This window comes from Elephas maximus, chromosome 25 (assembly GCF_024166365.1).
Source record: "Elephas maximus indicus isolate mEleMax1 chromosome 25, mEleMax1 primary haplotype, whole genome shotgun sequence".
In the NCBI taxonomy this organism is placed as follows: domain Eukaryota; kingdom Metazoa; phylum Chordata; class Mammalia; order Proboscidea; family Elephantidae; genus Elephas; species Elephas maximus.
The window spans coordinates 61,166,707-61,181,097 of record NC_064843.1 but is presented as its reverse complement, the minus strand read 5'-3'; the positions used below and the strand labels follow the sequence as shown (position 1 = coordinate 61,181,097).

General features: G+C 38.8%; 1 protein-coding gene across 2 annotated transcripts in view; it reads right to left on the bottom strand.

Annotated features, from left to right (window-relative positions):
- The window catches only part of CFAP61 (cilia and flagella associated protein 61), a 419,682-nt gene that overhangs the window by 370,504 nt on the left and 34,787 nt on the right, over positions 1-14,391 (bottom strand). For both annotated transcript variants that reach the window (XM_049868785.1, XM_049868786.1), the window contains exon 3: positions 3,988-4,138. In XM_049868785.1, coding sequence (XP_049724742.1) covers positions 3,988-4,138 — 151 coding nt within the window. The remainder of the gene's footprint in view (positions 1-3,987; positions 4,139-14,391) is intronic.

The window sequence follows — 14,391 nt, the reverse complement described above, 5'->3', positions numbered from 1 at the left end:
AGCGTGGGCTGACTGGCCACTGCCTACCCTGTCCTCGCGCCTCGGTCCTCCTGCTCAGGCCACGTTGCCTCCCCACCAGCTAACTTCATTTTCAACTGTCATGGTGTCACATTCTTTCTTTCATAAGTGGTTTTTTTTTAAATAATATTTTATTGTGTTTTAGGTGAAAGCTTACATAGCTAATCAGGTTCCTCTTTAACAATTTTTATACAATTTGTTCTCTGCCATTGGTTACAATTTTTACAATGTGTCAACATTCTCATTATTTCCATTCTGTTTCCATTGATCTAGCCTCCCTTCCCCTCCTTGCCTTCTCACCTTTGTTTTTGGGTAAATGTTGACCCTTTGGCCTCACATAGTTAATTGTTTAAGGGAGTACATTAATCACGGATGATACTGTTCATTTTATAAACTAATCTATTATTTGGCTGAAGGGTGACCTGCAGAAATAGTTTCAATCCCATATTCAAGGGTTATCTTAGAGAAGACATTCAAGTGGTAACAGACACTAGGGAAATGCTCACCATCACTAGCCACTAGGGAAATGCAAATCAAAACCACAATGAGATACCAACTCACCCCAGCAACACAGGCTGTGGGGAGACTGGAACTCTTGTGCGCTGTTGGTGGGAATACAAAATGGTACAACCATCTTGGAAAATGATACGGTGCTTCCTTAGAAAGCTAGAAATAGAAATACCATATAATCCAGCAATCCCACTCCTAGGAATATATCTTAGAGAAATAAGAACTGACACACGGATAGACATATGCACACCTATGTTCACTGTAGAACTGTTCACAATAGCAAAAAGATGGAAACAACCTAAGTGCCCACCAACAGATGAATGGATAAACAAACTGTGGTACAGACACCCGATGAATACTACGCAATGACAAAAAACAACGATGAATCTGTGAAGCATCTCACAACATGGATGAATCCGGAGGGCATTACGCTGGGTGAAATAAGTCAATCACAAAAGGTCAAATATTGTATGAGACCACTATTATAAAAACTCATGAAAAGGTTTACACACAAAAAGAAACAATCTTTGATGGTTATAAGGTGGGAGGGGGTTGGGATGAAAAGGAAAACACTAAATAGATAAGTGTTAACTTTGGTGAAGGGTAAGACAGTATGCAACACTGGGGAAGCCAGCACAACTTGTACAAGGCAAGGTCATGAAAGCTCCATAGATACATCCAAACTCCCTGAGGGACTGAATTACTGGGCTAAGGGCTGTGGGGACCATGGTCTCGGGAAATATCTAGATTAACTGGTACAACGTAGTTTATGAAGAAAATATTCTACATTCTACCTTGGTGAATACTGTCTAGGGTCTTAAAAGCTTGCGAGCTGCCATCTAAGATACTCCATTGGTCTCACCCTGTCAGGAGCAAGGGAGAATGAAGAAAACTAAAGACACAAGGGAAACATTAGTCCAAAGGACTACTGGACCATGACTACCACAGCCTCCACCAGACTGAGTCCAATACAACTAGATGGTGCCCAGCTACCACCACTGACTGCTCTGACAGGGATCACAATAGAGGGTCCTGGGCAGGGTGGGAGAAAAATGTAGAACAAAATTCAAGCTTACAAAAAAAGACCAGACTTACTAGCCTGACAGAGGCTGGAAAACCTCCGAGAGTATGGCCCCCAGACACCCTTTTAGCTCCATAATGAAGTAACTCCTGAGGTTCACCCTTCAGCCAAAGATTAGACAGGCCCATAAAAGAAAAGGAGAGTAAAGGAAAACCGGTGGTTGGGAACCCAAGGTCGAGAAGGGAGTGTTGCCATGTCATGGGGTTGGTAACCAATGTCACAAAACAGTATGTGTACTAACTGTTTAATGAGAAGCTAGCTTGTTCTGTAAACGTTCATCCAAAGTACAATAATAATAAAAAAGGTTATCTTACAGCAATAGCTTTGGGGGTTCCTCTAGTTTCTATTGGTCCAGTAGTTCTGGCTTTTTAAGGAATTTGAGTTTTGTATTATATTTTTCTTTCATTCTATCCAAGACCTTCTATCATGTCCCTGGTCAGAAAGGTCGGTATTGGTAGCTGGGCACTACCTAGTTCTTCTGGTCAGGTCTGAAGAGGTTGTAGTTCATGTGGGCTATTAGTCCTGTGGATTGGTTTCTTCTTTGATCCATTGATTTCCACCACTCTCTTTTGCTCCATACGAGTACAGACCTATAGTTGTACCTTAGATGGCTGCTTCTAAGCTTTTAAGACCCCAGATGCTGCTCAACAAACTCAGATATAGAACATTATGTTTGTGAACTATGTTACGCCAACTGACAAAATTGTCACTGGAGAAAATGGTCCTAAGGCCCTTGAGCCAGTACAGCAGTCCCTCCAATTATTTGGATATGTCTATAACTGTGCTCCCATGTGGTTTGTTATATGTATGGACACATATGCAGCACTCACAAACATGTATATAGATATGGCTACAGACACACCTATATGTGCACGTGTGCTTACTCATAGATGCCTTTCTATATCCACGTACACATCCACAACTACCCATGTAACCACACATGTTCTTCAATTGTATTTATTATCGTTGCAAAATTGTATACGTTATAGCATTTACCAAAATTGTCCCTTTTTCTTGTGTAGTTCTTAGTGTCTTTATTTACCTTAGTCAAGTTGTGCTGACTTCACCCGTATTTGGGATTACTTTTCACATTACCAAAAATAACAAGTGTCTACTGTCTAGTGAGTGATTTCCCCTTCCTTCCCCTCCCATCCCTGGTAATATCAAAAGAATTTTGCTTTCTGTGTGTGTATCTGTTCTTGACTTTTTATAATAGTGGGACCATACAATATTTGTCTTTTTGTGATTGACTTATTTCACTCAGCATAATGTCCTCTAGATTCACCCATGTTAAAAGATGTTTCATGTACTCTTTATTATTCTTTATAGCTGTATAGTATTCCATCGAATGTTTGTAGCACAACTTGTTTATCCATTCATCCACTGATGGACACTTAGGTTGCTTCCATCTTTCTGCTAGTGTGAATAATGATGCAATGAACATACATGTACTTACGTCTATTCGTATCACTGCTCTTATATCTCTAGGATATATATCTAGGAGTGGAGTCGCTCAATCATAAGGTATTTCTATTTCTGGCTTTTTGAGAAAGTACCATGCTGTTTTCCATAATGGTTGAACTGTTTTACAACATCACCAGCAATGTATAAGAGTTCTAGTCCCCTCACAACTTCGTCAGCATTTGTTGCTGTTTTTTTGATCATTGTCATTCTTGCAAAGGTGAGATGGTGTCTCATTATAGTTTTGATTTGCATCTCTCTAATGGCTAATGATGGCAAGTATCTTTTCATGACTTCTTTGGGCTCCTAAAAGTCCTCTTTAATGAAGTATCTGTTCGTGTCCTTGCCCATTTTTTGATTGGATTGTTTGTCTTTTTGTCGTTGCATTGTTGGAAGTTTTCTACATATTTTAGAGATTAAACCTTCATCAGATAACGTTGTTGCCAAAGATTTTTTCCCAGTTCTCTTTTTACTCTCTTGGTAAAGTTTTTTTTAACAAGTGTAAGTATTTAATTTTTAGGAGGTTTCAGTTATCTATTCTATCTTCTGTCATTCTCGTATTTTCAGATTTGTTTGATAAACTATGCCGAAATTTTGGTCCCCCTGTTTTGTTTTGGGGGAGCTACTGTAAATGATATTTTCTTGATTTCCTTTGCAGGGTCCTCCTTGTTTGTGCAGAGGAACCCTACTAATTTTTGTGTGTTCTGTCGTAAGTTTTGAACTGGTCAGTCTGAAATCCAACAAGAGATAATATGCAAACATAGGACTTCCTTTCAAAATTAATAAAAATAGTTCTAAATAAATAGAATTATTTATTCTAATAGTAAATAAATAATAGCTGTAATTATTATTCTAACAAATATCCTACTTCTAATATTCTAAGACTGTTTCAATAAGAATTGAGTGTCACTCCTTACCGTGCATGGGATCTCACTGTCAAGCTCCCGGAACACTGACACCCAGTCGTCCTGCCTGGCAATGTTCCAGTTGGGATAGTCCACGAAGGTGGCCTGGGCCATGACCTCCTCCTTGTCATTGCAGAGGGTAATAGCAAGGTTTGCCTTTTCTCTGTGGAAATGATTAAAATCACACAAATGAATAGGATTAGTGAAAGCAAGGTAAGGACATGTCATTTTCTCACTCCTTTGGCTACCAGAGCTTAGCAACTGCTAGATAAGGTAGGATTAACCTTTGTAAAAACCAAAAAACCAAACCCACTCCTGTTGCATCGATTCTGACTCATAGCAACCCTATAGGACAGAGTAGAACTGCCCCATAGAGTTTCCAAGGAGCGCCTGGCAGATTTGAACTGCTGACCTCTTGGTAAGCAGCCGTAGCACTTAACCACTATGCCACCAGAGTTTCCAACCTTTGCAAGAGGTGGGAATTATGTGGCAGCAACTTCAGGCCATCTGGTGCTATCAATCACATTTTTGTTTAAAATTGCATTTCATTAGGAAAATATTTTATATTTTATGTATATATTATTATTTCATATATACATTAGAAAGATATTATGTATATAATATCATATATATGATACTATTAAATGTCCGATAACCTTCCCTTGGATATCGGCTAGGAAAACTACCTGACCACAAAGTTTTTCCTATTCTCTCCATCTTGCCACTACTACTGTGTTGGGCTAAACACATACAGTTAGGGTGGCCATGATTAAGGGGATGACCAGAATGCAGGGCTCTCAATGCTAAAAAGGGGCAAGTCCCAGGCAAACTGAGACAATTTGGTCATCCAGAAAAGCTAACATTGTAGTTCCATCAGTATGAGGATTCTTAGCCTTTTTCTCCAAACCTCGAACCCGTGTCCCCAGGCTAGTTGAATCATATAGATCTGAGCATATATCACCTGACCCAGCTGCAGACATGAAGACCATGAGGGGCAACCCAGCAAGTTAATAAAAGACAAGGAAGTACAAGAGGGCCTTCCAACCATTATTCCGGTGATCAAAGGGACGATTGTGGTTGTCCTCACAACTGTTGTCCCATGTGGCCCCCATGACAATGAGAGCCACACCTCAGAGCCAGCATATATTTTACCACAGGGAGAACCAGTTGCACACAAATCAAAACTCTGTCTCACTTTCTCGGCCAAATTAAACACTCGCATCTTCAGCTGGTAGCGGCGGGGGGCGGGGAGGGGTCGTTGTCGCTGTTAGCTGCCACTGAGTTACTTCTGATTCACACCAACTGTAAGTACAATGGAATGAAACACAGCCTGGTACTGTGCCATCCTCACAATTGTTGCTATGTTTGAGCCCACCATTGCAGCCACTGTCAGTCCATCTTGTTGAGGGTCTTCCTTTCTTTCACTGACCCTCTACTTTACCAAGCATGATATCATTCTCCAGGAACCGGTCCTTGCTGATAACATGTCCAAAATATATGAGATAAAGTCTTGCCATCCTTGCTTCTAAGAAGCATTCTGGCTGTACTTCTGGGACAGATTTGTTTGTTGTTCTGGCATCCGATGGTATATTCAATATTCTTCACCAACACCATAATTTAAAGGCATCAGTGCTTCTTCAGTCTTCCTTATTCATTGTATGGCGTTCACATGCATATAACAAAACAAAACAAAACAAAAAATCCATTGCTGTCGAGTCAGTTCTGACTCATAGCGACATAGGACGTAGGACAAGGACAACTGCCCCATAGTTTCCAAGAAGTGCCTGCTGGATTCAAACTGCTGACCTTTCGGTTAGCAGCAGTAGCACTTAACCACTATACCACCAGAGTTTCCTCACATGCATATAAGGGGATTGAAAATACCATGGCTTGCATCAGGCATACCTTACTGCCCAAGTGGAATCTTTGCTTTTCAACTTTTTAATTTTTATTGGGCTTTAAGTGAAAGTTTAGAAATCAAGTCTGTTTCTCATACAAAAATTTATATAAACCGTGCTGTATACTCCTATCTGCTCTCCCCCTAATGAGACAGTCTGCTCCTTCCCTCCACTCTCTCTTTTAGTGTCCATTCTGCCAGCTTTTAACCCCCCTGCCCTCTCATCTCCCCTCCAGACAGGAGATGCCAACATAGTCTCAAGTGTCTACTTGATCCAAGAAGCTCATTCTTCACCAGCATCTTTTTCTATCACATTGTCCAGTCCAATCCCTGTCTGAAGAGTTGGCTTTGGGAATGGCTCCTGTCCTGGGCCAACAGAAGGTCTGGGGGCCATGACCATCAGGGTCCTTCTAATCTCAGTTAGACCATTAAGTCTGGCCTTTTTATGAGAATTTGGGGTCTGCATCCCACTACTCTCCTGCTCCCTCAGGAGTTCTCTGTTGTGTCCCCTGTCAGGGCAGTCATCAGTTTCAGCCGGGGACCATCTACTTCTTCAAGTCTCAGGCTGAAGTAGTCTCTGGTTTATGTGGCCCTTTCTGTCTCTTGGGCTGGTAATTACCTTGTGTCCTTGGTGTTCTTCATTTTCCTTTGATCCAGGTGAGTTGAGACAAATTGATGCATTTTAGATGGCCACTTGCTAGCATTTAAGACCCCAGGCGCCACTCTCCAAAGTGGGATGCAGAGTGTTTTCTTAATAGATTTTATTAAGCCAATTGACTTAGGTGTCCCCTGAAACCATGGTCTCCAAACCCCGCCCCCTGCTACACTGGCCTACGAAGCATCCAGTTTATTCAGGAAACTTCTTTGCTTTTGGTTTAGTCCAGTTGTGCTGACCTCGCCTGTATTGTGTGTTGTCTTTCCTGTCACCTAAAGTAGTTCTTATCTACTATCTAATTAGTGAATACCACTCTCGCTCTCCCCTCTTGTAACCATCAAAGAATATTTTCTTCTATGTTTAAACTATTTCTCCAGTTCTTATAGTAGTGGTCTTATACAATATTTGTCCTTTTGCAACTGACTAATTTCACTCAGCATAATGCCTTCCAGATTCCTCCATGTTATGAAATGTTTCACAGATTCATCACTGTTCTTTATCAATGTGTAGTAGTCCATTGTGTGAATATACCATAACTTATTTACCCATTCATCCATTGATGGGCACCTTGGTTGCTTCCATCTTTTTGCTATTGTAAACAGTGCTGCAATGAACATGGGTGTGCATATATCTGCTCATGTAAAGGCTCTTACTTCTCTAGGATATATTCCAAGGAGTGGGATTGCTGGATTGTGTGGTAGTTCTATTTCTAGCTTTTTAAGGAAGCACCCAATTGATTTCCAAAGTGGTTGTACCATTTTACATTCCCATCAGTAGTGTATAAGTGTTCCAATCTCTCCACAGCCTCTCCAACATTTATTATTTTGTGGTTTTTGGATTAATGCCAGCCTTGTTGGAGTGAGACGGATTCCCATTGTAGTTTTGATCTGCATTTCTCTAATAGCTAATGATTGTGAGCATTCCCTCATGTATTTGTTAGCTACCTGAATGTCTTCTTTAGTGAAGTGTCTGTTCATATCTTTTGCCCATTTTTTAATTGGGTTATTTGTCTTTTTGCAGTTGAGTTTTTGCAGTATCATGTAGATTTTAGAGATAGGTGCTGATCAGAAATGTCATAGCTAAAGACTTTTTCCCATTCTGTAGGTAGTCTTTTTACTCTTTTGGTGAAGTCTTTGGATGAGCATAGGTGTTTCATTTTTAGGAGCTCCCAGTTATTCTTCTGCATTCTTAATAATGTTTTGTATACTGTTTATGTCATGTATTAGGGTTCCTAATGTTGTCCCTATTTTTTCTTCCATGATCCTTAATGTTTTGGATTTTATATTTAGGTCTTTGATCCGTTTTGAGTTGGTTTTTGTGCATGGTGTGAGGTATGGGTCTTGTTTAATTTTTTTGTAGATGGATATCTAGTTATGCCAGCACCATTTGTTAAAAAGGCTGTCTTTTCCCCATTTAACTGTTTTGGGGACTTTGTCAAATATCAACTGCTCATATGTGGATGGATTTATGTCTGGATTCTCAATTCTGTTCCACTGGTCTACGTATCTGTTGTTGTACCAGTACTCGGCTGTTTTGACTACTGTGGCGGTATAATAGGTTCTAAAATCACGTAGAGTGAGGCTTCTTCTTCAGTAGTGCTTTACTTATCTGGGGCCTCTTTCCCTTCCATATGAAGTTGGTTTTGTTTCTCCATCTCATTAAAAAATGATGTTGGAATTTGGATTGGAATTGCATTATACTTATAGATCGCTTTTGGTACAGTAGACATTTTTGCAATGTTCAGTCTTCCTATCCATGAGCAAGGTATGTTTTTCCACTTATGTAGGTCCCTTTTGGTTTCTTGCAGAAGTGTTTTGTAGTTTTCTTTGTATAAGTCTTGTACATCTCTGGTAAGATTTATTCCTAAGTATTTTGTCTTCTTGACGGCTACTGTAAATGGTATTGATTTGGTGATTTCCTCTTCGATGTTCTTTTTGTTGGTGTAGAGGAATCCAACTGATTTTTGTATGTTTATCTTCTATCCTGATACTCTGGCTGAACTCTTCTATTGTTTCAGTAGTTTTCTTGAGGATTCCTTCAGGTTTTCTGTGTATAAGATCATGTCATCTGCAAATAGAGATACTTTTACTTCTTCATTGCTAATCTAGATGCCATTTATTTCTTTATCTAGGCTAATTGCTCTGGCTAGGACCTCCAGCACAACGTCAAATAAGACTGATAATAAAGGGCATCCTTGTCTGGTTCCCAGTCTCGAGAGGAATGCTTTCAGACTATCTTCATTTAGGATGATGTTGGCTATTGGCTTTGTATAAATGCCCTTTATTATGTTGAGGAATTTTCCTTCTATTTCTATTTTGCTGAGAGTTTTTATCATGAATGGGTGTTGAACTTTATCAAATGCCTGTTCTGCATCAATTGGTAAAATCATGTGATTCTTGTCTTCTGTTTTATTTATATGATGGATTACATTAATTGTTTTTCTCATTTGAACCATCCCTGTGTACCTGGTATCAGTCCCACTTGGTCATGGTGAGTTATTTTTTGATATGTTGTTGAATTCTATTGGCTAGAATTTTGTTGTGGATTTTTGCATCTAAGTTCATGAGGGATATAGGTCTGTAATTTTCTTTTTTTGTGGTGTCTTTACCTGGTTTTGGTATCAGGGGTATGCTGGCTTCACAGAATGAGTTTGGGAGTATTCTGTCCTTTTCTATGCTCTGAAACACCTTTAGTAGTAGTGGTGTTAACTCTCTTTTGAAAATTTGGTAGGACTCTGCAGTGAAGCCATCCCAGCCAGGGTTTTTTTTTTGTTGGGAGTTTTCTGATTTTACCTTTTCAGTCTCTTTTTTTTTGTTATGGGTCTATTTAGTCGTTCTACCTCTGTTTGTGTTAGTTTAGGTAGGTAGTGTGTTTCTAGGAATTCATCCATTTCTTCTAGGTTTTCAAATTTGTTAGAGTACAATTTTTCATAGTAATCTCATATGATTCTTTTAATTTCAGTTGTGTCTGTTGTAATATCGCCCATGTCATTTCTTATTCAGGATATTTGCTTCCTCTCCTGTTTTTCTTTTGTTAGTTTGGCCAATGGTTTATCAATTTTGTTTATTTTGTCAAAGAACTAGCTTTTGGTCCTGTTAATTCTATCAATTGTTTTCTATTTCATTTAGTTCTGCTCTAATTTATATTATTTGCTTTCTTCTGGTGCCTGAGGGTTTCTTTTGTTGCTCTCTTTCTATTTGTTCAAGTTGTAGGGATAATTCTTTGATTTTGGCCCTTTCTTCTTTTTGTATGTGTGCATTTACTTATATAAATTGACCTCTAAGCACTGGAAGTGTTTTCATTCTCATTGGATTCTCTGAATTTCTTTATTCCATCCTTAGTGTCTTCTATAATCCAGTCTTTTTTGAGCAGGGTATTGCTCAGTTTCCAAGTGTTTGATTTCTTTTCCCTGCTTTTTCTGTTACTGATTTCTACTTTTAAGGCCTATGGTCAGAGAAGATGCTTTGTAATATTTCAGTGTTTTGGATTCTACTAAGGCTTGCTTGATGACCTAATATGTGGTCGATTCTAGAGAATGTTCCATGTGCAGTAGAAAAGAAAGTATACTTGGCTGCTGTTGGGTGGAATGTTCTGCATATGCCTATGAGGTCAAGTTGGTTGACTGTGGCATTTAGATCTTCCGTGTCTTTATTGAGCTTCTTTCTGGATGTCCTGTCCTTCACCGAAAGTGGTGTGTTGAAATCTCCTACTATTATTGTGGAGCTGTCAATCTCACTTTCCAGTGCTGGTAGAGTTTGTTTTATGTATCTTGCAGCCCTGTCATTGGGTGCATAAATATTTAATATGGTTATATCCTCCTGGTATATTGTCCCATTAATCATTACATAGTGTCCTTCCTTGTCCTTTATGATGGAATTAACTTTAAGTCTATTTTGTCAGAAATTAATATTACCACTCCTGCTCTTTTTTGATTGTTCTTTGCTTGATTTTTTTTTCCCCATACTTTGAGTTTTAGTTTGTTTGTGTTTCTAAGTCTAAGGAGTGTCTCTTGTAGGCAGCATATAGACAGATCGTGTTTTTTAATCCACCCTGCCACTCTGTCTCTTTATTGGTGCATTTAGTCCACTTACATTCAGCGTAATTCTGGATAGGTATGAACTTAGTGCTATCATTTTGATGTCTTTTTTTGTGTGTCGTTGACAGTTTCTTTTTCCCATTTAATTTTCTGTTCTGAGTAGATTATATATTGTCTTTTCCTTATATTCATTGTTGTTGATTTTGTTTCTGCTGAGTATTTTTTTTTTTTTGTATTTTATTTTGACATGTAGGATAGTTTGCCTCCTTTGCGGTTACCTTTTTATTTACCCCTATTTTTCTAAATTTAACCCTAACTGTTTATTTCTTTGTATCGCCTTGTCTTCCTCTCCATATGAAAGATCGATGACTACATTTCTTAGTCCCTCTTTATTGTTTTAATGTTGTCTTCTTTTACATAATAACATCGCTTTTTCCCTGTTTTGAGTGTTTTTTTATCTTGATTTATTTTTGTGATTTCCCTGCTGGGTTGACATCTGATTGCTCTGCCCAGTGTTCTAGTCTTGGGTTGATACCTAATATTATTGATTTTCTAACTAAAAAACTCCCTTTAGTATTTCTTGTAGTTTTGGTTTGGTTTTTACGAATTCCCTAAACTTCTGTTTATCTGGAAATGTCCTAATTCCACCTTCATATTTGAGAGACAGTTTTGCTGGGTATATGATTCTTTGCTGGTAATTTTTCCCTTCAATTTTTTATGTAAGTCATCCCATTGCCTTCTTGCCGGCATGGTTTCTACCGAGTAGTCCGAGTTTATTCTTATTGACTCTCCTTTGTAGGTGGCTTTTCATTTATCCCTAGCTGCTCTTAAAATTCTCTCTTTATCTTTGGTTTTGGCAAGCTGGATTATGTCTTGGTGACTTTCTTTTAAGATCTACCTTATGTGGAGTTTGATGAGCATCTTGGATAGGTATCTTCTCATCTTTCACAACACCAGGGAAGTTTTCTGCCAACAAATCTTTGACAATTCTCTCTGTATTTCTGTTACCCTTCCCTGTTCTGGTACTCCAATCACTCATAGGTTATTTCTATTGATAGACTCCCACATAATCCTTACGGTTTCTTCATTTTTTAAAATTCTTTTATCTGATTTTTCTTCAAATATATTAGTGCCAAGTGCTTTATCTTCAAGTTCAGTAAGTGTTTCAAGTCCTTCTCACATTCAGCAAGTAAGGTTGTGTCATCTGCATATCATAAGTTGTTAGAGAATCTTTCTCAAGTCCTGATGCAAGTTCCTCATATAGTCCAGCTTCTTGGATTATTTGCTCAGCATACACATTGAATAGGTATGGTGAAAGAATGCAACCCTGATCCACACCTTTCCTGAGTTTAAACCAATCAGTATCTTCTTATTCTGTCCAAACAACTGCCTCTCGTTTTATGTAAATGTTCCTCACGAGCACAATTCAGTGTTCTGGAATTCCCATTCTTCACAAAGTTATCCCTAATTTGTTATGATCCACAGAGTGGAATGCCTTTGTGCACTCAATAAATAGAGGTAAACATCTTTCTGGTGTTCTCTGCTTTTAGCCAAGATCCATCTGATAACAGCAGTGATATCTCTTGTTCCATGTCCTCTTCTGAATCCAGCTTGAACTTCTGGCAGTTCCCTGTTGATGTACCGCTACCGTTGCTTTTGAATGGTCTTCATCAAAATTTTACTTGTGTGTAATATTAATGATATTGCTCAATAATTTACACATTCAGTTGGATCACCTTTCTTTGGAATGGTCACAAATATGGATCTCTTCCAGGCGGTTGACCAGGAAGCTATCTTCCAAATTTCTTGACATAGATTAGTGAGCACCTCCAATGCTGCATCCATTTGTTGAAAAATTTCATTTAGTATTCCATCAATTCCTAGAGCCTTTTTCTTGCCAATGCCTTCAGTGCAGCTTGGACTTCTTCCGTCAGTTCTTGATCATATGCTACCTCCTGAAATAGCTGAATGTTAACCAGTTCTCTTTGGTGCCATGCCTCTGTGTATTCCTTCCATCTTCTTTTGATGTTTCCTGTGTCACTCAATATTTTCCCCATAGAATCTTTCAGTATTGCAACTCAAGTTTTGAATTTTTATTTCGGCTCTTTCAGCTTGAGAAATGCTGTGCGTACTCTTCCCTTTTGGTTTTCTAACTCCGGGTAATTGCACATTTAATTATAATAATTTACTTTGTCTTCTCAAGCTGCCCTTTGAAATCTGTTCATCTTTTTCACTTCACATTTCTTCCATTCACTTCAACTACTTGACGTTCAAGAGCGAGTTTCAGAGTCTCTTCTGACAGCCATTTTGGTCTTTTCTTTCTTTCCTGTCTTTTTAATGACCTCTTGCTTTCTTCATGTATGATGTCCTTGATGTCATTCCACATCTCATCTGTTCTTCGGTCAATAGTGTCCAATGCATGAAATGTATTTCTGAGATGGTCTCTAAATTCAGATGGCATACACTCAAATTATATTTTGGCTCTCAAGGACTTGCTCTAATTTTCTTCAGGTTCGACCTGAACTTGCCTACGAACAATAATGGTCTGTTCCACAGGTAGCCCCTGGCATTGTTCTGACTGATGACGTTGAGCTCTTCCACCATCTTTTTCCACAGATGTAGTGGATTTGATTCTTGTGTATTCCATCAGGTGAGGCTCACGTGTATAGTTGCCATTTATGTTGTTGAAAAAAGGTATTTGCAATGAAGTAGTCGTTGGTCTTGAAAAACTCTATCATATGATCTCCGATGTCATTTCTATCACCAAGGCCATATTTTCCAACTACCGATCCTTCTTCGTTTCCAACTTTCACATTCCATTCACCAGTAATTATCAATGTGTCTTGATTTCATGCTTGATCAATTTCAAACTACAGAAGTTGGTAAAAATCTTCAATTTCCTCATCTTTGGCATTAGTGGCTGGTGCATAAATGTGAATAATAGCCGTATTAACTGGTCTTCTTTGTAGGTGTATGAAATTTATCCCATCACTGACAGCATTGTACTTCAGGATAGATCTTGAAATGTTCTTTTTGATGATAAGTGTGATGCCATTCCTCTTCAATTTGTCATCCCCAGCACAGAAGACAACATGACTGTCCAATTCAAAATGGCCAGTACCAGTCCATTTCACCTCACTAATGCCTAGGATGCCGATTTTTATGAGGTCCATTTCATTTTTAACAGCTTCCAGTTTTCCTAGATTCATACTTCGTACATTCCATGTTACGATTATTAGTAGATGTCTGCGGCTGTTTCTTCTGATTTTGACTCATGACATCTCAACAAAAGAAGGTCCTGAAAGCTTTACTCCATCCATGTTATTAAGGTTGACTCCACTTTGAGGAGACAGCTCTTTGAGTGTCTTCCAACGTGAGGGGCTCATCTTCTGGCACTATATTAGACAATGTTCCACTGTTATTCATAAGGTTTTCATTGGCCAATTTCTTCAGAAATAGACTGCCAGGTTCTTCTTCCTAGTCTGTCTTAGTCTGGAAGCTCTGCTAAAAACTGTCTACCAAATACCAGTGGCATAGCTTAGAGCATCACACCACAATATGACTAACTGACAGACACAGCTGGGGAGGAGGAAAAGATTTAAACATTCTCTACAAACGACAAAGAAGGCAAGAGTTACCCATGTCCTTATTGAGGGGAATCAGAGAGAAGACAGCATATAGCTGAAGGAGGAGGAGAAGAGACACTGGGGGGAACAGAGAAAGAGCGAGAGATACATTCCAGTTATGTTTTTGCCACAAAAGTAATACTACATTTTCATTGCACGAAAAAAAAAAATTAGAAAATACTTGCTATCAAGATGAGAAACT